A 27,598-nucleotide genomic window follows, 5' to 3' on the forward strand; every position below is an offset into this window, starting at 1 on the left:
GGTACACTTTAGATGCGTCTTACATGCATTAGCATTCAACTGCATCAAAGCAGAAAGCTGTGCCCAAAACACACTAATGTGAACATGGCCTATTAGCTCAAGGTAAGCTGTGCTGTTATTGGACAGGATGTAGCAAAAGTGGAGAAGACAGACACAAATCAATGTATTTTTAAATAATTGCATATGCTCTACCTCCATTTCCTCTACAGGTTGATTAATAATAAAAAAATAAAAAAAAATAAAGTGGTTCAGAAAAAATACCATCTTTTGGTCACCAGATGGTGCTGATAATCACAGTAAATAAGTATTTAACTCCTATGATTGGCAGCTCCATCTAGTGCCTATAATGTGGTATTTTCCGGATTCCCTTTTTCTGTATGATGAATAACATTCAATCTGGAGAGAAAACAGCCTAACATTTGATTTTTTTATAAATACATCCAAAATGTTACTGGTTAACAGAATCAACGCTATTTTTCCCACATTAAGGAACAGTGAACGTGTCGCACGGATCACTGCGTTATAATAATATACCAAGTTTCCATTACACTGAACCTGAAAAGTCCAGTGCGGTTATAAAAATGGACAATTTAAAATGTAAATAAAAAAATACAAATTAAAGGGAAACTGTAAAACTAACTTTTTTTAAAGATATAAATGTAAATAAAATAATTTTAATGTAATCTCATTAGTGTGTCAATGTAATAACCTCATTGCTGTGCATAGTTCTATTATCTGTGGACATGGGGGCAGACATAATGCCCATTACACAGGAAAGCTCTGCTTCATAGTGCTGCATAGTGGTTGTGCCTTGCTTATCCACTTGCATGATGCAAGTCTAAAAAGACAGATCTGGTTTAGTGAAAACAATGCCTTCCCTATGTGGTGTGACTAATTGCAACGAGATACACACAACCACTAGAGGGAGACTCTACAATTTCATATGTAATATGACAATGGAAATATGGTAAAGCAATAATGGAAAAATATAAAGTCACATTGGTATTTAAACTAAACTTCCTAATAATACCTGTGAAAAGACACAATGCTTTACAGTTTGCCTTCAGCACTCTTTACCCATTTTTCTTGCTGTGGGGATGCAGATCATATGCCAGACGCTACCCACTACCTACATGCCTGTGCATGCTGCAATGTACAAAATAGCAGCATAGCTGATGCAGGAGCAGAGCAGGGAAAGCTCCCTTTTATCAGATTTGCTGAGTGACCACACACAGGAAACATACAACAAAATCTGATAACATGGGGTCACCATGAAAAACGTTTTTTTTTTTTTTTTTTACAAAAGTGGTTGTCGCTTTTCCAAGAGAACAGTTTTCCATTGTGTGGTCACATTAGATCAGGAATGGTGCTTAGCGGAGTTCTTTTTTAAATGAGATGGCATCAAGGTGTGGGAATGTTGTCACCAAAACGGTTAAATTCACGAGGAAAGGTAATGCTTCTGTCTGGACAAACATGCCTTCCACTGACAATATATATTGATGTATAGAATATATATGGATCAGGACAGAGACGGCTGCATCACTAATACTTGCACTGGTTTCTTGCTATATAACTTAGGAAAATAGTTCTCTTCGGGATTTCGAGGTACTTACAACATACATACATACCTACTGTACATACATAAATGTCTCAGACATGCTTTGCAAATAACACCATAGGAGATGCTTACATGCCAACTCCACCCAAAACTAGATTTTTATGTGTGTGGACGGTGATGGATTAAATCTCCCCACCAGGTTCCTATAGGTCAGTAGTGTGCTTTATCCATCCCTCCCACACAAGTCATATGGATGGTGTCACTCTCCAGCATTTTTTGTCTATATTAAAGTGTATGTCCAGCCAACAAACTTTTTTAGCTTTGGATGTAGTGGGTGAGGGTTTGAACCCCTGTTGGTTTTTACTGCTGACAGATTTTTCCTCATCCTCTCCTGTACTGAAATTGCTTTCTCAGATTTCACTGCAAACGAGAGTGTGCATTATAAGCTATAGCAAGCCAGATAGCGACAGCCTCTTTTTCTGGCTAAAGGACATCCACAATCATCTAGCCTTTCCTCCCCAGCCTGACTGTCCCTAGCCCGCCCCTTTTATCCGTTAGACTGGAGTCCATCCTCTAGATCAGGTGTCGCCAAACTTGCTAAACGAAGGGCTGGTTGACTGTCCTCCAGTTTTTAGGGGGGGCCGGACTGTGGCCATCAGGACTACAAAATGTCCCAGCGTCTGTGGGAATAAACAATCCCTCATTATTGGTGTCAGTGGGATGAATTGTGCCCCTTCATTGGTGCCCTTGGGACCCATTGTTGGTGTCATTGGGAGGAGTTGTGCCCCACCATTGGTGTCACTGAGCCCCATTATTGATGTCATTGGGAGCCATTTTTGGTGTCATTGGGAGGAATTGTGCCCCCCTTATCAATGCCATTGGGAGGAATTGTGCTCCATCAATGGTGTCATTGGGTCCCTTTGTTGGTGTCATTGGGAGGAACTGTGCCCCATCATTGGTGCCACTGGGCCCCATTGTTGAGGTAATTGGGAGCTATTGTCGGTGTCATTGGGAGGAATTGTGCCCCATCATTGGTGCCATTGGGAGGAATTGTGCTCCATCAGTGGTGCCATTGGGAGGAATTATGCTCCATCAGTGGTGTCAATGGGCCCCATTGTTGGTGTCATTGGGAGGAACTGTTCCCCATCTTTGGTGCCATTGGGAGGAATTGTGTCCTTGTGTCAGTGAATAAAATAGCACCCCAAGGGCTAGATAAAAGCAAGCAAAGGGCCACAGTTTGAAGACCACTGCTCTTTATCACAGAGGCTCACATCACATGTGGGTGTCACCAAGGGCGGTCTGCCTGCAAATGCAGTCAGTCTAGGACTGCCCATCAAGGTATTTTGATTTATGCATGACTCTTCCCAAAAGCCAGCCCACTGCTTGTATTTGGGGTCTTGAGAGAAATACTGAGACAGGCTGCTGGGATGTTTTCAGGAAGCTATGTACAGCACCCTGCAGACCCTCCCACCGTCGTGATCTGCCTGCATTGCATAGAGAAGCACAGTGATGATGTTACCAAGTCTAAAATAAGGTATGCAATAAGAATGCTAAGGTTTTATATATAATGGTATTAGTGTGTTAATGAGGGGTAGGGAGGGCCAAGAAAGACAAAATATAATCCCATTAACTTCACCCTAAAAAATTTGGCTGGACATACATTTTAATAAAACAAAATCTGTATGAACGGGAAACCTCAATCATTTGGCTGCAGAGTTTCAGCAAGATTTGTAATTAATATGGGATGGATCTGCACTCTAGTGTCCTTGAGATTTAAGAAACAAGGTGGGGATTCCAATTCCCAGCAGTAAGAAACCAGTTCCTGGTGGAGTTGGGTATTTAATTAGCACCTGAAATTAGTGACAGTGGCAAACACTTGCCAGGTGAATCAGTATTCATGGGAATGCGGCTAATGAATGCCAGTGAACAGGTCGATGACCTCACATAGGTGAATGTTTTATGGGTTAGACTTCCTGAGAGAGCAACCAATGAACTGAATGGAAAATCAGTAACTTCACAAAAGGGAGTCACTCTGAGCGGAGACGGTCATTAAGAAACTTGGCATTAGGCTGGCCATAAACATATTTTTTTCCCCCATTTAGCCTGCGGATTGACCGAAAAAAAAAAACCATTCCTCCATCCATGCTACACAGCACAGATACACAAATCTGTTGCTGCAGCTATTATATTTTCACAGCGGACCCCATCAGCTGTCAAAATACCCATACAGCGGCTGCACCTGATTGGATGCAGCTGCTGCTTGGCTGACAATTTTCAGCCTAGCTTTTTCAATCAAGAGAAGCTGGATAGGAGGTGGCTGACAGGGGCAACCCAAAAAGTGAATTTAGGGCAGGTCATCAAGAACCAGACAAAATGTGAACAGTGTATGGACAATTTTAGTCACAGATCATGAGAGGGGCCACTTAAAAGTGGAGACATCACAAAAGAAGTCTCTATTCTGGCTCAAAGGGAATGTAAAGCCAATTTTTCCCAATTTATTTCCATGTTCCTGTTTGGGAGATTTCACTTACTTTGTGTTAAAGACTGGTGCCACAAGAAACAGGAAGTGGGATAAAATCTTCATAATAGTGACAATAATACAATAAAAAAAAATATATAGTTTCTAACCCTCCCTCCACTGCACCCAGAACGGAAAAACATTTGCATGTGACATCTATTTATGACTGTTCAGCATCTGATAAAGTCTCCCCCCCCCCGAATACTGCGTCACCTTCCAAGACAGTTACTGCCGCTATCAGGTGATTTATTCGGCTCAGAATGTCTAATGCAATGGAAACAAATGAGCATCTACCTGCTTATTTGACAAACCAAAGCACCTTTGATAGGCAGAAAACAACGTATTTCTACAGTTTCTGAAAAAAAAAAAAAAAAATTACTAAGTAAACCTACCTGATATAGTCAGAATCTTTAAAAAACTACAGTCGTATTTACACACGAGACAGGAAAATACTCTATTGTACTAAATATCTGATTCAAATTTACTGTAAGTGACAATGTATGCCATGATTCAGAGCCTGACTCATGCTAACGCATTTTGGCTTCCAGTGATTCGCTACCAAGTCCAGTGCTCCACTTCGGAACACTTCGGCACAGGCCAGAGTTCTAGGAAATGCAACAAAAAAATAAACCCCAGAGGGAAAGAGAACAATATTGTACAGCGTCCAAGAAGTAGATCTACACGTCGACTCCTTTGGTGAGGGAACTCTCCAGGACGATGTTGAAGTCTTGAAGAGTTTGCAGCACTCGGACCAGAGAATTGACCATCATGTTATCCCGTAGCAGCGCCGTCTCCTCGTACATCCGAACGATCGTGGGGCATTCAGCCAGAAGGGGAATCCACTGGGAAAGCAAATGATCCCTAAAAGACAAAGTCAGAACACGTGGAATGAAAATACCACTAAGCAGTTTACAAATATATTCAGTTAAAGAAAACATTTAAAAGAGAAATCACCACCCTAATGGTGGCCATACATGCTTCAATAAATGATTTTCAGTTTGATCTCTCCCAATAGAAATAATTGATCAGCAGGGCACAACCCATTGGGTCAATATGACATACATAGGAATGATTTTAAATCCATAGCTGGAAGATATGTTCTTAAATTATCAATTGCATCTGTTTTCAATATGCAATCTCATATTCTGATCCAAAAAATTAATTACATTTAAATCCCTTGTCTCCTCCTCCCATGCTCATCTCCAGGACTTCTCCAGAGCCCTTCCCTCCCATGCTCTGGAACTCCCTACCCCAATCTGTCTGGCTATCTCCTACTCTGGCTGTCTTTAAACAATCCCTGAAAATTCACCTCTTCAGGGATGCTTTTCAGGCCTCCAACTGACTAAACTTTTATCACTTCCATCAGCTCATCCTCCAGAATTATACCCTTTTGTACCACTTACCCCAACCTATTAGATTGGAAGCTCTTATGAGCAGGGCCCTCCTAACCCTCTTGTATTTTATTGTATTGTAACTGTACTCCCTTTGCATTGTAAAGCACAGCGCAACTGTTAGCGTTATATAAATCCTATTAAAGCATCCTAGTGCTGCCGGTTCATGCAACAGTCGATAATCACTCAAAATAGTCAAACTAAATAGATGTGAAGGTAAGTTATGCCTAAATGATTGTCAATTTGATCAAACTGCACATTGATCAGAAAATATAATCAATGCATGTATGACCACCACATGGCCTCATTCACACTGGCACTGCCAAACTTGCATTTACATGGGTCTAGAGGACATTTCTAAATGCATGTAATGATTTTTCAAAGGTGTCATTCACATTGTGTGTACCTGCTTTTAGGTGCGGTCAGTTCAGCTGTGTTTACCCCGTTAACACAGAATCAGACTTTGAAATCAGGCAACTTCACTCTTGAGATTTCAAAGCCACAAGTCAGTGCGACTTCAGGTGTGACTTGACTGACATCTGTGTGACTTCATGCACAGATGTCTATGCAAGTCGCACCTAAAATCGCAAAAAATAGTGAGGGAACCTTTCTTTTAAATCCATGCGGCACCGCAAAGTCGGTGTTACACCGATTTCAACAGTTCCATTGCCGACAACAGGGTGTGACTTTCACATGAAGTCGCCCTGGTGTGAAGGGGGGCTTAGAGAAAATAGAATTCTGAGCATCCGGGGTCCAATTAGAAACTCTAAAATGCATATAAACGTGATAAACCCCACTTTAAGGCAGTAACAACTAAACACAGGAAAAAGTGATCTCTAAGACAATTTGTTTTTACTTCCCAGAGAGCTTCTCTTGCATTTCAAAAGGCTAAACAAAGGAGTGCCAGTGTAAATGATGCCTAATCGATTTTAAACAGTACACATAAAAACTCACCTTTATATTTAAACTGTAATTACATTTTTTAAAATGGATAGAGTGGTTGAGAGGTTAAGACTGCTGTCAGATTTTTATTGCTGTCCATATCACTCGTTCCAATTATACTGACCCCCAATGTCACAGGAAATAGTGCGGACATATCCAAAATTTTGAGCCGCCACCAAAACAGGAATAGAAGGGAAATATGCAAATGGCGACACTCATTCCCATGACAGCTGTCTAAGATAGCATATGCCTCACATTGGAAAGATATTCTTTCACTTCCTGTTGAGTCAATAGACAGGGAAGTGAAGGGAAAACTCACCACGGAGACACAGATGGCAAAAATATGAACTTCCCTACTCGATCCAAAATGTAAAAAATGTTTTGGCTTTAGATATACTTTAATTCAGAGAGATCTTCTTCCTTACGGTGTCTGGCCATGTGACCAATCCTGAGGTAATGATCATTGGTTTTCAAAAAGTTTGATGGTCAAGTTCAGTAAAGTTCATATTCCTATCGCAAACATTCCTGGTTTGTAGGCTCATGTGTACTGGGTGCTGAAGCGATCACCAGTTGGCAACTGGATCGGTTACAAGCAGATAGATATTCGCCAGCACACCAAGGATCTTGCAAAAGCAGTCCAAAAACTTTATTACAAATAAGATCACATCAGAAAAATATAGTGCAACATGCATGACGAAGGGGTCCTGTGCGGCTCCGAAACGTTGCACTATATTTTTCTGATGTGATCTTATTTGGATTAAAGTTTTTGGACTGCTTTTGCAAGATCCTTGGTGTGCTGGCGAATATGTATCTACTGATGGTCAAGTCCATCACAGGCCCATTTGGCAGAGGTTACGTGACCAATACCTTAACATTAGTCACATGATTAACAAATTGATGATAAATTCCTTAAATTACAGGATAAAGGTACAGTCATATTTAATAATGGAATGTAAAGAAAACCTGTCAAACCTGGTCGTATCAAGGATAGGCATTTATATGCAAATCTTGATTTTTGCTGAAAAAATAAAGCTTGATCCATCTCCTGCCTAACACCACCTATTGCAACATGTTACACCTGTATTTAGGGTGTAACATGTTGCCAAGCAGTCCCCCTGCCCTCAGGTGACAGCGTGCTGGGGTTTTTTCCCACGTATACACTGTCACTTTTGAAAATGGAGATCTGTAAATGAATAAAATACAAGTCCTGTCTGGCAATGCAGAAGACGGACTTGTAGTTTTCAATGTATCACAAGTGTGGCGATTGCCATACTCTTCGTCCGCGGACACTTCCTCCAGCTCTCCAACTGAGCCCATTAGTTGGAAAAAGGAGTCTGCAGGAGCCTGGCTATGCACCCGTGATCCAATGATTGTGGGTGTAATGCTTTGCAATCTCCTATGGAAAAATAAAATGCATGCACATTTTTTTCCTCCAAAAATATGTGCATTTATTTTTTTAAAGGTGAACTTGAGGACTAACAGGGAGGCTTGAGAGGTGGAAGAGGGCATTGAAAGTTTGATCATTACAGGAAAAGTCAACCTACTCTAGTTCTAGATTTGCTGATCATTTTGATAAAGGTTTTCACTAAAGGCTAGGTTACCTCTGATTATGTGATCTGTTTGCACCATATGTTCTCTTGTGCTGCCCAGGTTTCTTTAAAACTATGACTAGTTTATTTTCTCCCAGAATTAATGACATCCACAGCTTTAATTATTAAGTAATAATAGGGAGATATGTTGGTCAAAGGATTCGATCCAATTTCCCCCCCTATCTGAAATGCTGGCCGTTCCCAGAGGAGTCGGTTTTGCCTTAAATGGCGCACAAGGCAATCCATTTTTTTCTGAAAAAATTACTTTTCTTTTAATCAATACAATTTAGAAGCTGAACTGGACAAATGCAGACGAATTTACCTTTTGTATGGCAACCCTCATTACTAAATGTTAGATAACATGAAAAAAAAAAAAATTGATTGATACTTTTGGCCTTTCTATACCACCCCACTCCTAAATAATTAGCCTGGCTAAACATAGCATTGTAGTAACATATTCAAATGTCACAGCCACACAAGGCTCATAATGCGTCATCTTCTCACCAAGTTAAAGTTTTATTTACTTTAGGGCTCTTTCACACGGGCGATCCAATCAGATCCGCCTGTCAGTTTTTTAGGCGGATCTGATCGGATCCTCCATGCAGCTCTATGGGGCAGCGGATGTCAGCTGAGACACCTCCGCTGACACCCGCTGCCATCCGCATCCGATCCTGTCCGTGAAATCTGGATGGATGGAAACCCTATTTTTCCATCCGTTCAGTAATCGGTAGTAGGTGGTCCGCTCTCATCCGATCCCCCATAGAGGGCAGCGGGGGCTGAGACACCTCCCTCTCCGCTCTGCAAGTGGAGACGGAGCTGTCATCCGCCGGCTCAGCGGGGATCACGGATCGATCCCCGCTGAGCAACACGGATCGGCCTACGGAGGCGGACCGTGTGAAAGAGCCCTAAGTTTCATTGCATCACATTGCAAGGTGTGGCATGCAAGATTTCAGGGTTGCATAGCACCCCTTCATCAAAGCATTTGTGACATCCACATAAGGCGTGTCCAGGCTGAGGGACAGTGGCGTACCAATGGGGGGGGCGGCCCGCCCCGGGTGCCACTCACTGGGGGGTGTCAGCCGGTGTCCTGCCCGGTGTGTTCAGACAGATCCCGCAGTGTGAAGGCAGCTGCAGTGGCAGCTCCTTCAGTCCGTGCTGCTAGCGGGAGGCGGAGCCGTGGCGGTAATAAGGTGGCGGAGCCGCGGCATTTATAAGGGGGCGGAGCCTTGGCGGGAAGAAGGGGGCGGAGCCTCGGCGGGAAGAAGGTGATTGCCCATTGCCCACGTGTGTGTGCTGGATAGGAGGGGGGATGGGGCTGCTGCATATAGAGGAATTCATCTTTCTCTATTCTTCCTGCAGCTGCCTGCTGAATAACTGATTCTCCTCCTCTCCCTCCTGCAGAAAGAATAGGGAAAGATCAATTCATCTATATGCCCCATCCCCCTCCTATACAACTTCTTTTGGTGGCCCCCCAGTGTTCTTAACCCCCTCCAGTGCTCCCTGTCCCCCCCAGTGCTCTCCACCCCCTGGTTTTCCTTGCCCGCCCCCAAGTGCTCCCTGTCCCCCCCAGTGCTCTCCACCCTCCTGGTTTTCCCTGCCCGCCCCCCAAGTGCTCCCTGTCCCCCCCAGTGCTCTCCACCCTCCTGGTTTTCCCTGCCCGCCCCCCAAGTGCTCCCTGTCCCCCCCAGTGCTCTCCACCCCCTGGTTTTCCTTGCTCGCCCCCCAAGTAATCCCTGTCCCCCCCCAGTGCTCTCCACCCCCCTGATTTTCCTTGCCCACCACCCCAAGTGCTCCCTGTCCCCCCCCAGTACTCTCCACCCCCTGGTTTTCCCTGCTCGCCCCCTAAGTGCTCCCTGTCCCCCCCAGTGCTCTCCACCCCCTGCACCTTCCAACCCCCTACAATGCTTTCCAAACCCCCTCTTAATTCTCTCCAGTCACCCCCCCCCCCCCACCGTGCCCTTCAGCTCCTCCAGTGCTCTCTGCTTCGTCTGCGCTCTCCGGCCCCCCTAGTGCTCTTCTATCTTCTATCATGTCCTCGGTCTCTGAGCATCTCCTGTATCATGTCTGTAGTCTCTGACCATCTCCTGTATCATGTCTGCAGTCTCTGGCCATCTTCTGTATCATGTCTGCAGTCTCTGGCCATCTTCTGTATCATGTCTGCAGTCTCTGACCATCTCCTGTATCATGTCTGTAGTCTCTGACGATCTACTGTATTATGTCTGCAGTCTCTGACCATCTCCTTTATCATGTCTGCAGTCTCTGAGCATCTCCTGTATCATATCTGCAATCTCTGACCATCTCCTGTATCACGTCTGCAGTCTCTGACCATCTACTCTATCACGTCTGCAGTCTGACCATCTACTGTATCATGTCTGCAATTTCTGAGCATCTCCTGTATCATGTCTGCAGTCTCTGACCATCTACTGTACCATGTCTGCAGTCTCTGAGCATCTCCTGTATCATGTCCGCAGTCTCTGAATATCTCCTTTAGCAAGTCTCCAATCTCTTACTCAAACACATTGCTAATATTAGCTATCTATCTATGCTGAAGGTAGGACTGTGCAGGGGAGGCAGAGAGTGCAAAAGGGGGAACTGTGATTAGAGAGACGAAGGGCAGACTGCAAGGGGCACTGTGATGGGGGGCTGTGAAATTTGTGCAAAACATATTCTTGAAAACATTACAATTTTTTTGTGGGTGTTTTTACATTTTAAAGTTGGGGGGGGGGGGGGGGGTGCCAGATATAGGACAATGCTGAGGGGCCAAAACATCTACAAGAGAAAGGCTGCCCACTTTGAGTCAGTATTCCTAGAGTCACTACTGACTAGTTTGATTCCAGGTGTAGAGAACCAAGGTGGACTTATAATACATTGCACATTATGAGCCCAATTTCCCTTATGAAATGTGTGAACATGCACTGTATTAAGGAAGCCTATTAAAATAGATGGGCACGCTCTTTACTGCAACTTCTGTGCAATGCCTTTGAGTGTTGGGATGCCATTTAAATAAATGGAGCTGCAACTGTACTGCGCGTTGCCGTGCATTCTTGCAACGCAGAGTGGTAAATGTGTCCTAATCCACCAATACAAATGCTCTGTGTCGAGGACAGTAGTCAGGGCAGCAGTTTAGAACCTTTTTAATACAGGGGACTACATTACAGACAAACCATCACGTGTGGTTAGCTGTATGCTGCTCCTAGTAGCCCTAAGCCAAAGTCACAGCCTATGTTGGCTATGCAGAAACCCATACTTTTTTTTTTTTTAAAAACCGTGAGTTTTATTGAAAGTTTGGTACAATACAAAAATAAAATATACACTGAAATTTTTTCCTTGTTCTTATTTTGCAAAGGTACAAAAAACTAACCAAGAGAACATATAAAAACTGTACAAGCACATAAGGCAGGAAAATAGCTGAGCAACATGCAGTCGGTTATATGAACAATAGTGGACATGACCATCAAGGGACGGGATTATACAGTGCTACTGGCCCGTATCCGGACATTGCACCCATCTGTCCCAGATTTTGTTGAACTTTTGAGGACATCCCCTGTGTTTGTATAGAATTTTATGAAAAGGGAGGATACTGTTTATTTCTTTAATCCAGAGCCCAAAGGTAGGGGGAGTGGTCCTCATCCACTGTCTGGCTATCGGTTTACGTGCAACAAACAATGTTTCCTGAAGGAATATTATAGTGCAGGGATTCCCAAACTACGGCCCTCCAGTTGTTCAGGAACTACAATTCCCATAATGCCTAGTCATGTATGTGAATGTCAGAGATTTACAATGCCTCATGGGATGTGTAGTTCTGCAGCAGCTGCAGGGCCGTAGTTTGGGAATCCCTGTTCTAGTGGATTTGGGCATCTTTGCATCCGGGTAAACCCCCAGGAGGCACGCCTTAGGGGAGAGCTGTAGAGGAGATCCCATTTTGTCATGGAGGAAAGGGACAATCCGTCGCCATAGAACCTGCAGTTGGGGACAGCTCCATAGTAGATGAAAAAAGGAGGCCTCAGGGTCTCCGCAAATAGGGCAAGAGGGGACCAGGTCGGGGTTATATTTCGTCAGTCTAAGGGGGTAAGGTAGGCCTGGTGGAGTATAAAGGTCTGGGTCAAGTGGCCTGACAGCTTCGGCAACACACAACGACTTGTCTCCAGGGCATCCTCCCACTCCTCGTCCTCCATAGCCCCCACACTCCGCTCCCAGCAAGTCTTGAGTGCATAGGGGCTCCTCCGAGCCTCCGACACCCCTAAGGATGACGAGTAAGGGAGTGTCAGAGGCTCGGAGGAGCCCCTATGCCCTAGATCCATCCTGTACCATTATAGCCAAATCTGGGAGGTGGTAGCGGACAAGCTCCAGTGCCCCCCGTGAGCCCACCCAGGACACAGCAAAATCAGAAAACGCCCCCTATCTGTCTTATCTATATGGAATAACTGAGACAACTGCGCAGCTATATAATACAGATTGAAGTCCGGTAGGGCCACCGGGCCACCCCCCCCCCCCCCCCAGGTTTGTGGGATTCTTAAGCTTGCGCCAGGAAATTTTATGCCGGTTAGAACCCCAAACAAAAGCTTTAAGGAGTGATTCCATCTGCTTAAAAAACTTGAGTGGTAGATAAATAGGAGAGTGCCACACAACGTAGAGTACTTTGGGAAGGAGAACCATTTTAGATAAGTTGACTCTACCCATCACTCCCAATGGCAATTTGGACCACACTTGAATTTTAAACCCATCCCTTTCTAATCAAAAATCAATAAGACACCCATATTTCTAATAGATTTTATGACCAAGCCCTCTTATCTGGAAAGATATGTGTTGCAAAGCTTCTTTTGCATTGTATAGAATAAATTTAATCCCCCCCCCAACTTATACACCAGCTCACCTCGCTCCCAAGCACACCAACAGCTGAAACTTCCCATCCTTGCCAATATTTCTGGGGGCAGCTACAATGGAGTTAACGTAGTGACAGAATGTTCTGTATGATGATAGTTGAAGAAGCTGGTCTTCCTCGCCATCCCCGAATTGATCAGTAGTTTCAAAGTAAGCCACGGCCTTTTCTGTGTAAAAAGCACATCAGTCGCTTTTGTTTAATGGCACTTTGAAAGGAATGGCTCATAGAATGAATGTAAAAAAAAAAAAAAAAAAAAAAAAAAAGACGACACACAGATAAATCAATATCAAACAGATCTTTTTTTAAAGCTGAAGTTTATTCTGTTTATATTTTGCCTTCTTGGGTTTCCTCCCTCAACCCACATCAACATGGTAATAAAAGTTTTTAATAGTTTTAAAACCATTCCATTTTAACTGCATACCTTATTTTCGACCCAGTGAAGTGGGTTCCGTGCTTTCATTTCATGCAGGCAGATTATAGCTGGTGGGAGGGGTTGGCAGGGTGCTGTACATAGCTTCCTGAAAGAAAATCTCAGCATTCTACTCCAATACTCCTCTAAAGAACCCCAATTCAAGCAATGGGCTGGCTCTTGGGAGGAGTTTTGCAATTAAAAAAATGTTGTGCTAATCAGTTTTAGGTTTGGAGGAATGAACATTCCTAGGCAGGCTGTATTTGCATGCAGACCAATCTAGGTAACAACCACATATGATACTGAGCCTCATTGATTGGATGACATGAAATCCTATTAATGAAAGGGGCGGCCCAGGGACAGTAAGGTTAGTAAGGAAAGGGGAGTTGATCCTGGAAATCCTCCAGCCAAGAAATGAGGAAGGTTCTATCGGACATGCCGAACCCTCAAATACACAGTGTGCAGTAAAATCAAAGTAAGCTTAATCAAAGTTTAGCCTTAACAATCCATCACAGCTCACCGTCTAGGTGGAACGGGATTGTAAGTGGTAAACACTAAATTTTCAACACCACAAGAGAGCCGAAGCTGAAAAAGCATAAATGTCTGACGCGCGAACTACACTGCCATTTGACAGAGAGGGACAAAGGAACAGACTGCCTTTTCTGGATCTCAGAAAAAAGTGACATTTAATAAAATGTCAAACTGGGACTTGCTATTAGTCATCAGGAAGACGGCAGATGTCTGACATTTTAAAGTTCTTTCGTTAAAGGGTTGAATTAGGACAACCATTTAAACTGCCTGCAGGGGGCAGCAGAAACCTAAAAACGTAAAAAGAACAGTTAGTCTGGTTGCAAAAAAGTCCATCCAGTTCATAGCAGCTGTTATGGATTCTGGAGTACACAACTGTATTCTAAACCTGAAGAGATCCATGTCATTTTCCTCCTCTTGCATATACTGTCTTGCCTATCCTGAGGGCACATTAAGCATTGCATGTAAACTTTCTGTGCCAGAAAGCAGAAGGAGAATAAAAGACTGTTCTTTTATTAACAATTTTTGCAAGTTGTTTTAAGGGAGTCGACTGTGGAAGAATGTTTTTCATGTACACTTGCTCCTTAAAAATTATGATTTTTGAACTCCCAGTAAAATTGTTTTCTTGAAGTTCTTTGAGGAACACAGGAAGTCTTACACTGTCAGCTTATACTGCCTCCTACAGGAGGATTGGACACCAGTAAAATACTACATGCATACCTGTGTCTCTCAATGGACAAGAAAGAAAGTAGGAATATTGCACTCCCTGCAAAATCCTTTTCTTAGCGTCCTTTAAAAGACAAAGTCTTGCGCTGTAGCTGGAACCCAACACTTCCGCTTGTTTGGAACACCTGGTCCCCAGCCAGCAGCTACAGCATTACCATGAACTGTAGCGGCAGGAGGAAGCACAGCATACAGCAGAGGATCAGGCAGCTGACAGATGCCAAGTGATGGATTTGCAGAGGCAGCCATAGCTCTTCAAGAGGGCCAAGAATAGAGAGGTAAGTGAGTAATCTCTTGCTGAATGGCCCAGAGTTTATAAAGACAAGGTTTCTTTACCCTCTTTGAGACTACAGATCATTAAAGCCCAGAAAGCCAGACCACATTTAGCAGCGCTGAATATGGGTTGATTATCTTGATAATAACTCTGACTAGTTTGCATACCTTTATAATTTTACATTTAAAGCGCAACTCCAGGCTACTTTTAAATGTAACAATGCAGTTGGGTTAACACCGGTTAAATGCTCATTTGACTATGGAGGAAGAACAGGCTTCATACTCTGAGTCACTGGTCCCCAAAACAGCTTCACGTTACTGCCTGGCTGGTACAATGCAGGACCAGCAGTCATCCATTCTACGGGAGACTAGTGACCATCCTTGGACATGGATCATCATCTGATCCATCACAGTGGAGAAGAGCACTGACTGTGGGAGTAAGAGGTATCTGTACTTATTCCCTCCACTTTTACACTGGCCAAGTGAGCATTTATTTCATGCAGTGCAGAGGCCTCTACTACATGGGTACTTATAAAGGCAGCCCAGAGTTTATATGAAGCTTTTATTTGGTAATCGGTTATAAAATAAATATCCTGCTTTGTTATTTTTATTGACAAAAAGGGACAAAAATGTTCAAAACAAAAACAAAAAAAAAAAACACTAAGTTTTTTTTTTTTCCAATATATGTTAACAGTAATTGTATCTGACAATTACAGTATTAAATACATTGCCCGTTGCCATCTAGAGGCTATAGTATCATCTGCATGCTGAATAATTATTTTGTTAATGAACCTCCAAGCCTATTGACCTAGTGATCACATGATCAGTAACACCATTGGTTAGCAATAGCCCAGTCTGGAAGCAGTGTCCCCTGCTAGCTGTCAAAAAAAGGAAACCAGGATAAGCTCTCCCTCAGCACAGGACATCCTGCATGGAAAGATTAAAGCTTTTAAAAATGTTTACAGGAACATTTTTGAAAAGGGAGAGACCAAAAGGGTTCTTAATGACAAAAATAAACAAAACTCTGCTACGTTAATAGTAATACAAGCCATATTATAAGTCAGTTTAAAATGTGCATAGATGAAAGCAACAGTCCCAATCAAAAGTGACATCCACCGATGTGTAATGGGGCGTGTCAGAAAGCTTCTATATTTACCACGTGTGCCATCAGCAGTAGTAAGATGGACTCTTACCAGAATCTATGGACTCTATAATGCAGTCAGGTAGGCCTGCAAACAATATCCTAGTATTACCCAGGTGGCTACATCTGATCCACATAATGACTCTAGTTCCTATATGGCCATGATGATGGTACAAGATCAAAACAAATATGCCCACACAGTGTGAATCCATAAAACACATTTATTAAAATTAAAAGTGCAGGACTACTCACATGAAGATCATAAAAACAGCGCTGCCCCCGATGTCAAATATGACGAAACCTGTTGGGCCGACCTAACACACGTGACAACACCATGCTTGCATGAAATCTCCAATATCTGTATTTGCTTTCTACTATGTTTAGTATACACAGCACTGTTTTTATGCTGATTTCGGCAAAGAGCCGCAACCCTTTACAAATGTGATCGGCTGTGTCCAATCACGTTTATCAGCTTTTCCTCTCACACTGGCAGAGTGTGAGGTGAAGAGGGCCGATAAGCGGCACCTTCTCAGAGGGAATACATGTAAAGGTCATCATCAGTGCCCTGATTACAATGCAGCCCCAACAGTGCCTATCAGGGATGCCACTCTGTGCCCATCAGTGACACCAGGCTGTGCCTATCACTGAGGCCAACCAGTGCTGCCTTTCAGTGCCGCCCATCAGTGCTGTATATCAGTGCCACCCCATCATTGCAGCCCAAAGTACTGAAAGCTGAAAATTGGCCTGGGCAGGAAGGGGGTGAAATTGCCCTGTATTGAAGTGGTTAAAGTGGTTCTAAACCATGGGTGTCCAACCTTTTGGCTTCTCTGGGCCACATTGAGTGTAGAGAAATTTTCTCGGCCGCATATAAAATATATACTACAGTTAAGGTATAGGAGTAATAAAACACCGCCGCGTCCTTCCCACACCGACGCGCCCCCCCCCCCCCACACTAATTTAACACAACTAGAGGATGACCAAATGAAATGGAATCAGTATACAGAGTTTACTTCTTCTGGCCAGCAGGACCCACAGTGTTGAGGGCTATTTTGAGGTTACTGGGTGGGCACTGGGGCAGGATAAATGGGGGTTATATAGATGGGATGAGGGGGTCAGCTGGGGGTGTCAGGGTCTCACCTCAGCAATGGCAGCTGCCAGCTCAGCAGGTCCCTGCACGGCCTCCTCCAGTCCTGGGGGGCGGGTTGATGCTCCTGTCCTGGGGTCGTCAAGTAAAATTGCCACTGCTCAGCCCCGCAGCCTGAGTCAATCAAGTCACATATGTCCTGACTCCCTAGCGCTCTCTGCCTCTGCCTGTCGCCAAGATCTGGGAGTTGTAGTTTCCTGGCTGGCTGGCTGCGCTGCTCTTAAGTCTCCAACCACCGGGAGATGTAGTACGGCCGTGGACTACAACTCCCAGAATGCATCAGCGCAGTTAACTAAATAGCGGCTGGCCGCTGCGGTCATGCCCCTTGCCTGGCAGAAACCACAAGAAGAAAACAAAAAAAATCGTAAAGGCGGGAGACTGTCTGGAGTTCCGTGGCCGGTGGGCCGCATTTCCTGCGGCTCCGGGCCGCATTCGGCCGGCAGGTTAGACATGCCTTTTCTAAAGCCTAAACATTTTTTTTTTTTTTACCTCAATGCATTCCTTGCCATTGGCTCCCACTTTGGTCAATCAAAGCCAGTGACAAGGGAGCAGGGTCAAGCCCCGCTGTCTGTCTATAGACGCAGGTAGCGGGACTTGGGAGCAAGCAATAGAATGTGATTTCCTATGGTGGGCACTTGCCAAAAAGGAAGAACCAGGAGCAACGGTGGGGGACCTAAGAAAAGGAGGTTCAGGGCCACTCTGTGCAAAACAATTGCACAGAGCAAATAAGTATAAACCATTTTTTTTTTTTACAATAACCTTTAAGCATGGATGTTTTTATACAGCTCCCCAGGGTATGGAGTTTACAAAATGTAGCCTGTAATTGGAGTAATGAGATTACGCTGACTGATAGCTTAGCTGCTCCCACATACACACAATCATTCATGCTGTCAATCAAACACAGTCAAGGTGAAATAACATGGACCTGACAATTGCATTCAGGGCAGCTGTTTGGAGAAGATGATCACAAGAAGAGTAGTGTTACAGTTGGAGAAGGATGAGCCACTGATTTTACCTATGAAGTCCCAGATGAAGATGCTCTTGTGGAAAATGCGGGCCGTTTTAAATCCATGATGGAAGACTTGCTCCAAGGCTGAAACGAGGCCATTTTCTCCGCAGAGCAGGATGGTTAAACTGCCTCTCTGCAGGGAAACAAATCACATAAGAAGCTTTAAAGAGGTGCTGCTAATGTGGATTAGTGCAGCAGGCCTGCAATGGAAAACAGCAGCTGACAAGGAAGGGAGCTTTCTGTAGCTCGGCAATGACATAACAGAGGACATTTAGTCATGATTACACTGCTGTGTACAACTGGTCTGTTTTCTGTATACCAATTTCATTTCTCTCTCCTACTGTCCTGACCACATTTGAAATCCTTTCACTGTGAGAAACTGGATTCAGCACAAAACAGGATACAAATCTCATACTCCACCCTCCGTCCAGCAGAGCGACCACTCTCTCCTCCCGCCGTCCTGCAGAGTGCCCACTCTCTCCTCCCGCCGTCCTGCAGAGCGCCCACTCTCTCCTCCCGCCGTCCTGCAGAGCGCCCACTCTCTCCTCCTGCCGTCCTGCAGAGCGCCCACTCTCTCCTCCCCCGCCATCCTGCAGCGTGCACTCTCCCCTTCCCTCCATCCTGCGGCGTGCACTCTCCCCTTCCCTCCATCCTGCGGCGCGCACTCTCCCCTTCCCTCCATCCTGCGGCGCGCACTCTCCCCTTCCCTGCATCCTGCGGCGCGCACTCTCCCCTTCCCTGCATCCTGCGGCGCGCACTCTCCCCTTCCCTGCATCCTGCGGCGCGCACTCTCCCCTTCCCTCCATCCCGCGGCACGCACTCCCCCGTTCTCTCCATCCTGCAGCGCGTACTCCCCTCTTCCCTCCATCCTGCAGCACGCACTCCCCTCTTCCCTCCATCCTGCAGCGCGCACTCCCCTCTTCCCTCCATCCTGCAGTGTGCATCCTCCCTCTGCATTGTCCTCTCTGCTCAGCCTCGTTATCCTCCTCTCTGCCCAGCAATGCCCAGTCTCATTGCCCTTTTTGCCCTCCACTGCCAAATCTCGCTGTCCTATTCCATGGTTCACCCTGCCCAGTCTGCCTTTTCCCATCCATGCACTGTTCAACTACCATGTCTTTTTCTCGCTCGTTTAATTGCCATCTTACCACCATTCTTGCCCTCTTCCCTCCCCAACTCTTACCTATCTTATGCTATATTACAAAAGCACCCCCCCCCCCCCAGAATATTATTTTAGCAGGGATAAAACAGACTACAAAACAGATTTAGAAAAAAAAATGGGACAGAGGGTCGGAGCAATTAGTAAGCACACCGCAAGTAGGTTAATCCAGAGTCTAAGACGACTGGCGTTTTCAGGCCAGGAAGGTTTTTTTTCTAAATAGGGAATTGCATAACGAGACTTTTCTGCACATTTCCTTTTACTGCAGTTAAGGGTCACACAATGTCTAACACACATTCATATTTTACACCCTCCGTTGACAACACAAAACTGCTATATCAATTTTACCTCTTTTTCTGGCTTATGAAAGTGTTTCACGATATTGTTCACAGCTTCTCCAATTCCCTCTTGGATTTGACCGGCGTTTGGCTCTGTAACACAGGATGAAGAGCTCTAAATTAAAGAGACACTATACTGTATTTTTCAGCATTAAATATGTAACTTTAGAAAAACAGTTTTTAATGTTTTATATGGTTGCCCTTGTAGATTATTGTATTGTCGTCTTTTAAGCAGATTTGTTCAAAGGGTGATTCCTATGTCATACAGTGCAATTTGCACCTGTGCCAAATTACTAAAGTTATAAAGTCAATTACACAATAAATCAACAGGGAAAATTAACATAATGGGGGAATTTACAAAGATGTGCAAGCAAAACTCTTAGTAGTAAGACCTGCAGCAAATTCTTTCTAAATTCTTTTTAAAATTTAGAACATGAAGCAGATGCTGTTCCTAATTAGCAAAGGGTCCAAGGCCAAAGCTCCAACAGTGCATTTGTAAGCATCGTAATATTGCCATCAGCTGCGAGCTGGTGTTCAGTTGCCTTAAAATTGGAGGTTCCGACCTCTTGCATATATTTTAGAGAGGTCAAAAACTGGTGTGCTATTGGGTTACAGTGGTTTCAAATTGATGTTTATAGAGCTTCTCTTACATTCATAGGTTGCTCTGAACATCTACCCTATGAGACCAATGTTCAAGCAGGTGTGTTGAGAGCTTTGTTTCAAGATTATAAACTCATTCTGATCTGGTGGAAATCCCTGAATCTCACCACTAGTGTTGGGCGAACAGTTCAAGCAGAGCAAAAGTTCGGCCCGAATACTGACTGACCCAAATTGGCAGGGAGTCGAACGTTTGTTTTGCCTGCCGAACGACCCACAATGCACTGCGCGCCACACATTGCATTCTAAGCTCTGGTTGGCTGAATTAAGGCTTTGCCCAATCAGGGCACAGAGCACTGTCAGAGCCATGACTGGAGAAAGTCTTGATGACTTTGCCCAATCATAGCTCACTGCTCAGACCAACCCCGCACACTACAAAAGGTTCCTTCCCAGAGGAACAATTTGCAGTGTGATGTTAGAATTGAAATACTGTAGATAGAACAGGGCTCTGTTCTTTGCTACTAGAGAGTTAGTGTGCTGTAGTGATTCTTTGGGGAGTGTAAAATATCATTGTAGTGTGAATATAGTGATAGTGCATCATTAGTGTAGTGCGTCTGTGCAATTTTACTGAAGTGTCAGTATAGTGTCAGTGCAGTTTTTCTGCAGTACATTGCAGTGCAGTTTTTCTGCAGTACATTGCAGTGCGTCAGTGCAGTTTTTCTGCAGTACATTGCAGTGCGTCAGTGCAGTTTTTCTGCAGTACATTGCAGTGCGTCAGTGGAGTTTTACTGCAGTATATTGCAGTATGTTTGTGTGTAGTGCAGTGACCGCATTACATAACATTTAATGCTGTATAAAATGTATATATTTTTTTGGTTGCAGCCTGCTATTTTTTTTGTTCCAAGCTGGCCCCCTTTTTTTTTTTTTTAAACTGCGAGCCACAGTTTTTCTGACTGCGGCGCCGTTTTCCAGTTTCTTATTTTTTTTTAGTTTTGACATTTCTGTCAGTGGCAGTCCTCAAGTAAAAATCCACCCAACACCACTTTCCATTGACTAAAGTGCATCCAATTACACATTTCCCAGTCTCTATTACATTTCTGTAAAAAAATCATGTCTGGGAGAGGCCAACAAGGAGAGGCAGACGTTCCATGCCACTGTGAGGGAGCAAGCAGCGTATGTGTCCACAAGAAAAGGTGAATATTTTCTCAGTTTAGTTATGTTGCCCGTGCAATCAAGCCACAGCATGCAGAGGAGGTGGTGGACTGGCTTAATAAACCATCCTCATTCTCCACCACCCAAGCAGAGACTAGTGCACAGTCCACGGCAGCATCCAGAGCAGCTTATTCTGCCTCCTTGTTCACAGCTACTCCTGCTATAGCCCCAGCATCATGCATGGGGGAGTCAGAGTTATTTGAACACAGCATCAGCCACTTGCTCCATGACAATGCACAGGCATTACTTGAATTATCAACAGTACCTCTATGGGGTTACGGTGTGAAGGCACCACCAACACCCAAATCCCAGTTTTCTCCACACAGGTTACTTCTATCCTAGGTCTGCGAAACAGACACCAGAATTTATACAAAAAAACTCTAATCTTGTTCTAAATTGTGGCCTGATCATACAGACTGGCTCCAAGCCTTTTTTGTAAACAATGCTTGCAGGAAAAATATTATTTTCCTTTATAAATGTCATTTTTGCTGGTTTTATACATGGTACAGATATGCCACTTTACGGGTAGACTAAGGGGACCCCCAGGCACTATATTTAAAGGAATTTTTCATTTTTATTGTTTCACTTTAAGCATCATTAAATCACTGCTTATTTAAAAACGATCTTGCTTAAAAACATTTTTTTGCATTGATAGATGTCCCTTTGGTCAGTACCCAGATCCCCATACCCTTTGTATACCCTATAAATTTGCATATAAGCCTTCAACATGGGGGGCTTTTAATTTTTGCAGTTCGGATCCCACAGACTTTAATGGGGTGCGTTGTTCGCCTTCTTACTTTTGCGACGTTCGAATGTTCTGGCGCAAACCAAACTGGGGGGTGTTCTGCCCATCTCTACTCACCACATTTACTGAGTGTAAACACTAACTTAAAAGGGACAAAGCTCTTTTGGCCCTACTTCTGTGGGTCTGCACTCCTGTGACCCAGATTCAGCCGACCGTGTGCTGATATCACTCAGTCAGTCAGGCTCCAGAGGGATCCTGACTTTAATGTCACTATCCACCCAGATGCCTAAGAGGCAGCTGGCTCAGCCTCTGCGCATGCCGCTAAGTGCCTGAGACAGCCCCCCTCCCGCTCCACAGTCCGGTGCGCCAGTGAACACTAGATGGGCAGAGCACAGAGGCAGTTACTGACAGAAGCAGGACCGGATTAAAGCTGCATCCACCTAGGTGAGTATATGTTTGTTAAATTGAAATCCTACACTTCTCTTTAAGAGGACATCTATGAATGCTTGTATGTGCATCTTTAAGATCCAGCAGCGGGGGTTTCTCTGTGCATGCACACACAACACTGCTATTTTAGGACCTTAATACTTGCAGTGTGTCAATATGCCACAGGCCACTGCTGGGTCCCAATACCCTATGGCACATCTGCCCATATACTGAATCCCACGGCAGGCAAATACCTCTCAGTAAAACTGCCTCCTGGGATGTGTGCCATTGGACATCCCAAGAGACAGCGAGGGAGGTCCATTACATGAGGGACGAGCCAAGTGAAGAACAGTTTTATTGGGCGACAATCTACTTTAGGAGTTTGCTTCACATGGAAAAGCATGTTCATGCCCAACAGGATATGTTTGGAACATTTCATAGGACTTGGGGTATATGGCTTGTAACTCTGGATTTGTTGAGCATGTTTAATTGTTACTGTGTGGCTATATGAAATATATAACCCCTAAAATGAACCATGGGTATGGTAATTAGATTTCAGCACCTACACCGCATGCAGATTTGTGGTGAAAAAATGGCTGGATCCCATAGTGCAACTGACTTCCTTAAAGCCACTTTAAACTGTACGTATGCACTAAATTATGCCATTAAGAGGGCATAGAGTGTTATGTATGGTGGTATTCAAGTTAACAACATGCTATGTTAGTTAACTGTGTGTTACATGAGAAACATTGTAATGATGGTTGCGACACCTTTAACCACATCCCGCCCGCCCTATAGCAGATTGACGGCGGGATTGTGGTTGTATTATCCCGACCGGACGTCATATGACGCGCAGAGCGGCGATCGGTGGTGCGAGGTGTCACACTGACTCCCTGCATCTCCGATCTCGGTAAAGAGCTTACCGACGTAGGCTCTTTACCATGTGACCAGCCGTGTCCAATCACGGCTGGTCACATAGTAAACATGAAGAGCCGTTGATCGGCTTTCTTCAGTACGTGCCTGACAGGCACGAGTAAAGGAGCGCCAATCGGCGGCTCCTCTGACAGGGGGGGGGGGGGGGGTCGGCACTGGTAATCAGATCATTTATTACCAGTGCAGACCCTCGGGGGGGTGCCACTAGTACCAGACCCTCGGGGGGGGGGGGGGTGCCACTAGTACCACCAGGGATGCCCACCCATGACCCCAGGGATGCCTACTATGGCCACCAGGGATGGCAATCAGGGCTCAGGGAGCCCCCCAGTGCCCTCCACATCAGTGCTGCCCACCAGTGCCCTCCCCATCAGTGCTGCCCACCAGTGCCCATCATTTCCATCTATCATTGCCGCCCACCAGTGCCCATTATTGCCCACCAGTGCCACTTATCAGTGCCCATTAGTGCCGCCTGTCAGTGCCAATCAGTGCCGTCTATCAGTGCTGCCTATCAGTGCCCATTAGTGCCCATCAGTGCTGCCTATCAGTGCCCATCAGTGCCGCCTATCAGTGCCCATCAATGCCGCCTATCAGTGCCCATCAATGCCACCTATCAGTGCCCATCAATGCCACCTATCAGTGCCCATCAATGCCGCCTATCAGTGCCCATCAATGCCGCCTATCAGTGCCCACCAATGCTGCATATTAGTGCCGCCTATCAGTGCCACCCCATCAGTACCTGTCAGTGCAGCCTCATCAGTGCAGGAAAAAACTTATTTACAAGATTGTATAACAACCAAAAAAACGTTTTTTTTTTTCAAACTTTTCGGTCTTTTTTTTATTTGTTTAGCAAAAAGGAAAAACCTTGCGGTGATCAAATACCACCAAAAGAAAGCTCTATTAGTGGGGGGGGGGGGGGTGACAAATTTGGTGTAGGTACAGTGTTGCATGGCTGCGCAATTGTCATTCAAAATGCAACAGTGCTAAAAGCTGAAAATTGGCCTGGGCAGGAAGGGGTGTAAGTGCCCTGTCTTGAAGTGGTTAATAAAATGCAGGTCCCAGCAGGCATATGGCACCTATGAGAGTGATGCAAGTGCTGATAAGTAACATGCCCACCAGCAAATTGCAGTCACATGACCAGGGAAAAAAAAAAAATGTAATGACATGAATTACCTAAAAGAATGTAATGACATGCAAGTGGTCTGTTTGATGAATTGAAGCTTTACAACTACTTTAAATCCCTGCATACAAATTCCTTCTCCAGTAAATAATTATTCTACAAACATTACTTACTGCTGCTCTTTCCAGTGAGGGAGGTAATGCTTAGCCTACGAGCCACTGTGGGGGATTTCTGCTGAGGAGGAGTACGGCTTTGCTTGCCGAGATCATCATCCGATACTGGGGTTATCAGTTCACCGATGAGGATTCTTTCTAAGCTTCCGTCATCCACCCCCTTTCCTAACCAACGGCCACACGGGAATCTGGAAAGAAGGGGAGATATCACTTTCAGTAACAGCTGAATCAGACATGGATAACTGGCAGCCTTCATGCATATCTAAACCCAAAAATAAAAATGTAGTATTTTGCTGCTTAGATGTGGTGGCTGCATTAGTTTCCTTTGTTCCTATATTTTCACCTGGTGGACCACACTTTCTTGCCAGCACTCCCTCACTGGCCCTGTATCTATGAAGGAGCAGCATGGATCTCCTAATGCTGCTCTTCTATATTGGACTACAAACACCTCCTTCGTCCTTTTGTAGTCCACAGAAGGAAGATAACCGAGAAAAATGATAACATTGTTTGAGATCTCAGTCCAGTCCACAGGAAGTTTCAAGGGCACAGGATTTCTGGAGAATCAACAAGTAATTTACTGTACATGCAGAAACAGTTGTATGCTGAAAAAACGAATGCAGCCACCACATCTAAGGAATGGTTAGCTGCAATATGTTTTATTTTTGTTTTTGGGTTTAGATGCATTATGAACACAGGAGGTCAGCCACTTTGCACAAAGTTAAGTATTAAAGCTAAGTATTCTGACTGCACAGGGTGGAAAATGTGATGTCACCACACGGCTTTGCCTCTCCACCTCATCCAATCAGAGAACACTTTGCATTCTTTGGGAACATTCTCTCAATGGCACCATGCCAAGTGGCGACCTCCTGTGTTCAATAGGAAGAAGTGCAAGTGCTTGGCAACCAGAAAAAAAGTGAAGATCACTTGAGTAGCAGAGTCTACTTCAGTGATACCCAGTTTCCAGGGGCACAAACCCAGTACAGTATATACATACAGTGGGTACGGAAAGTATTCAGACCCCCTTAAATTTTTCACTCTTTGTTATATTGCAGCCATTTGCTAAAATCATTTAAGTTCATTCTTCTTCCTCATGAATGTACACATGGCACTCCATACTGACAGAAAAACACAGAATTGTTGACATTGTTGCAGATTTATTAAAAAGAAAAACTGAAATATCACATGGTCCTAAGTATTCAGACCCTTTGCTCAGTATTTAGTAGAAGCCCCCTTTTGATCTAATACAATTCTGTGTTTTTCTGTCAGTATGGGGTGCTATGTGTACATTCATGAGGAAGAAGAATGAACTTAAATGATTTTAGCAAATGGCTGCAATATAACAAAGAGTGAAAAATTTAAGGGGGTCTGAATACTTTCCGTACCCACTGTAGTTACATTAGTCCAAGCCAGACCTACAGCAGGTGAAGTATTAAATATGTCAGCTTTTTTCTAGGTAAATAGATTTGCAAAGGTGCTATTGACATTCAATTTTTACCATATGTTGGTAACAGCCAATGCAATCCATACATACAAAACAAAAACAAATAGGTTCAAAAATTAGGTTATGTGTATAAAATTGGAATGACACAGGGAAAAAAAGTATTGAAAAAAGGCCAACTGAAATGTATTTTATTCTTTATACAAAATCCTCTCTTGGCAATGACAACTTCAAGATGCCTCCTGTATGGAGAAATTATGTTCATGCATTGCTCAGGTGTGATTTTGGCCCACGAACAGTCCTCAAATCTGGAAGGTTCCATGGGGCTCTTCTATAAACTTGGATCTTTAGTTCTTTCCATAGATTTTCTATGGGATTCCAGTCAGGTGATTGGCTGGGCCATTCTAGCAGCTTTATTTTCTCTTTCTTTGAAACCAATTGAGCGAAACGTTTCCTTGGCTTTGTGTTTGGGATCATTGTCTTGCTGCAAAGCCCACCAAACATGGTGTGTATTATGGCATACAAAAGAGTTACATTTTGGTCTCATCTGACCAGACTATATTCTCCCAGTATTTCACAGGCTTGTCTAAATGTTGTTCAGCAAAGTTTAAATGAGCTTCAATGAAACCTGCTAATTCCAGATCTTTCTGAAGCTCTTCACAAGTGGTCCTTGGTCTTGGACAACTCTTCTGATCTTTTTTTCATTTGTGTCAGAAATCTTGCGAGATGCATTTGGTCGTTGCCAGTTTATGGTAAAATTACGTTCTTCCCAATCTCAGATTATGGCCTCAACAGTGCTCACTGGAACATTCAGAAGTTTAGAAATCCTTCTGTAACCAATGCCATCAGTATGTTTTGCAACAATAAGGTTGCAAAGGTCTTGAGAGAGCTCTTTTACCCATCATGAGATTTTTCTTGTGTAACACCTTGGTAATGAGATGCCTTTTTATAGGCAATCAGTTGAGAATGAACCAGCTGATATTAATTCGCACTGACAAGGGGCAGAATTGCTTTCTATTACTGATATATTTCAGCTGGGGTCTTGGCTTTCCATCCCATTTTGGACCTCTCATTCTTTCTTTCTATGTATGGATTGCATAGGTTGTTACTGACATTTAATCAAAATTTCATGTCATTAGCACCTTTAGAAATAGATTTACCTAAAAAAATGGTAATGTGTTCAAGATTTATTTTACCCGCTGTATGTAGCTATGTATAAAATATCCATGCCTGGAATCATTGTTTAATCCATGTCAAGGTAAAAGCTGGAAAACAACCTATCTACTTGAGGCAGCTTCTAATGTTTAGCCAACTGGCTCGCTCACAGAGTAACAGAGTACGTCTTTAGGGACAAGG

General features: G+C 44.2%; 1 protein-coding gene across 2 annotated transcripts in view; it reads right to left on the bottom strand.

Annotated features, from left to right (window-relative positions):
- Positions 1–4,275: 4,275 nt before the first annotated feature.
- DENND5B (DENN domain containing 5B) overlaps positions 4,276–27,598 on the bottom strand; it is a 198,461-nt gene continuing 175,138 nt past the window's right edge. For both annotated transcript variants that reach the window (XM_082257218.1, XM_082257217.1), the window contains 5 exons: positions 24,805–24,992; positions 19,612–19,694; positions 18,114–18,240; positions 12,872–13,046; positions 4,276–4,937 (listed from right to left, as the gene is read on the bottom strand). In XM_082257218.1, coding sequence (XP_082113344.1) covers positions 4,754–4,937; positions 12,872–13,046; positions 18,114–18,240; positions 19,612–19,694; positions 24,805–24,992 — 757 coding nt within the window. In that variant the 3' untranslated portion in view covers positions 4,276–4,753. The remainder of the gene's footprint in view (positions 4,938–12,871; positions 13,047–18,113; positions 18,241–19,611; positions 19,695–24,804; positions 24,993–27,598) is intronic.

The sequence above is a fragment of the Pelophylax lessonae genome (assembly GCF_965119305.1).
Source record: "Pelophylax lessonae genome assembly, chromosome: 4".
Classification (NCBI taxonomy): Eukaryota; Metazoa; Chordata; class Amphibia; order Anura; family Ranidae; genus Pelophylax; species Pelophylax lessonae.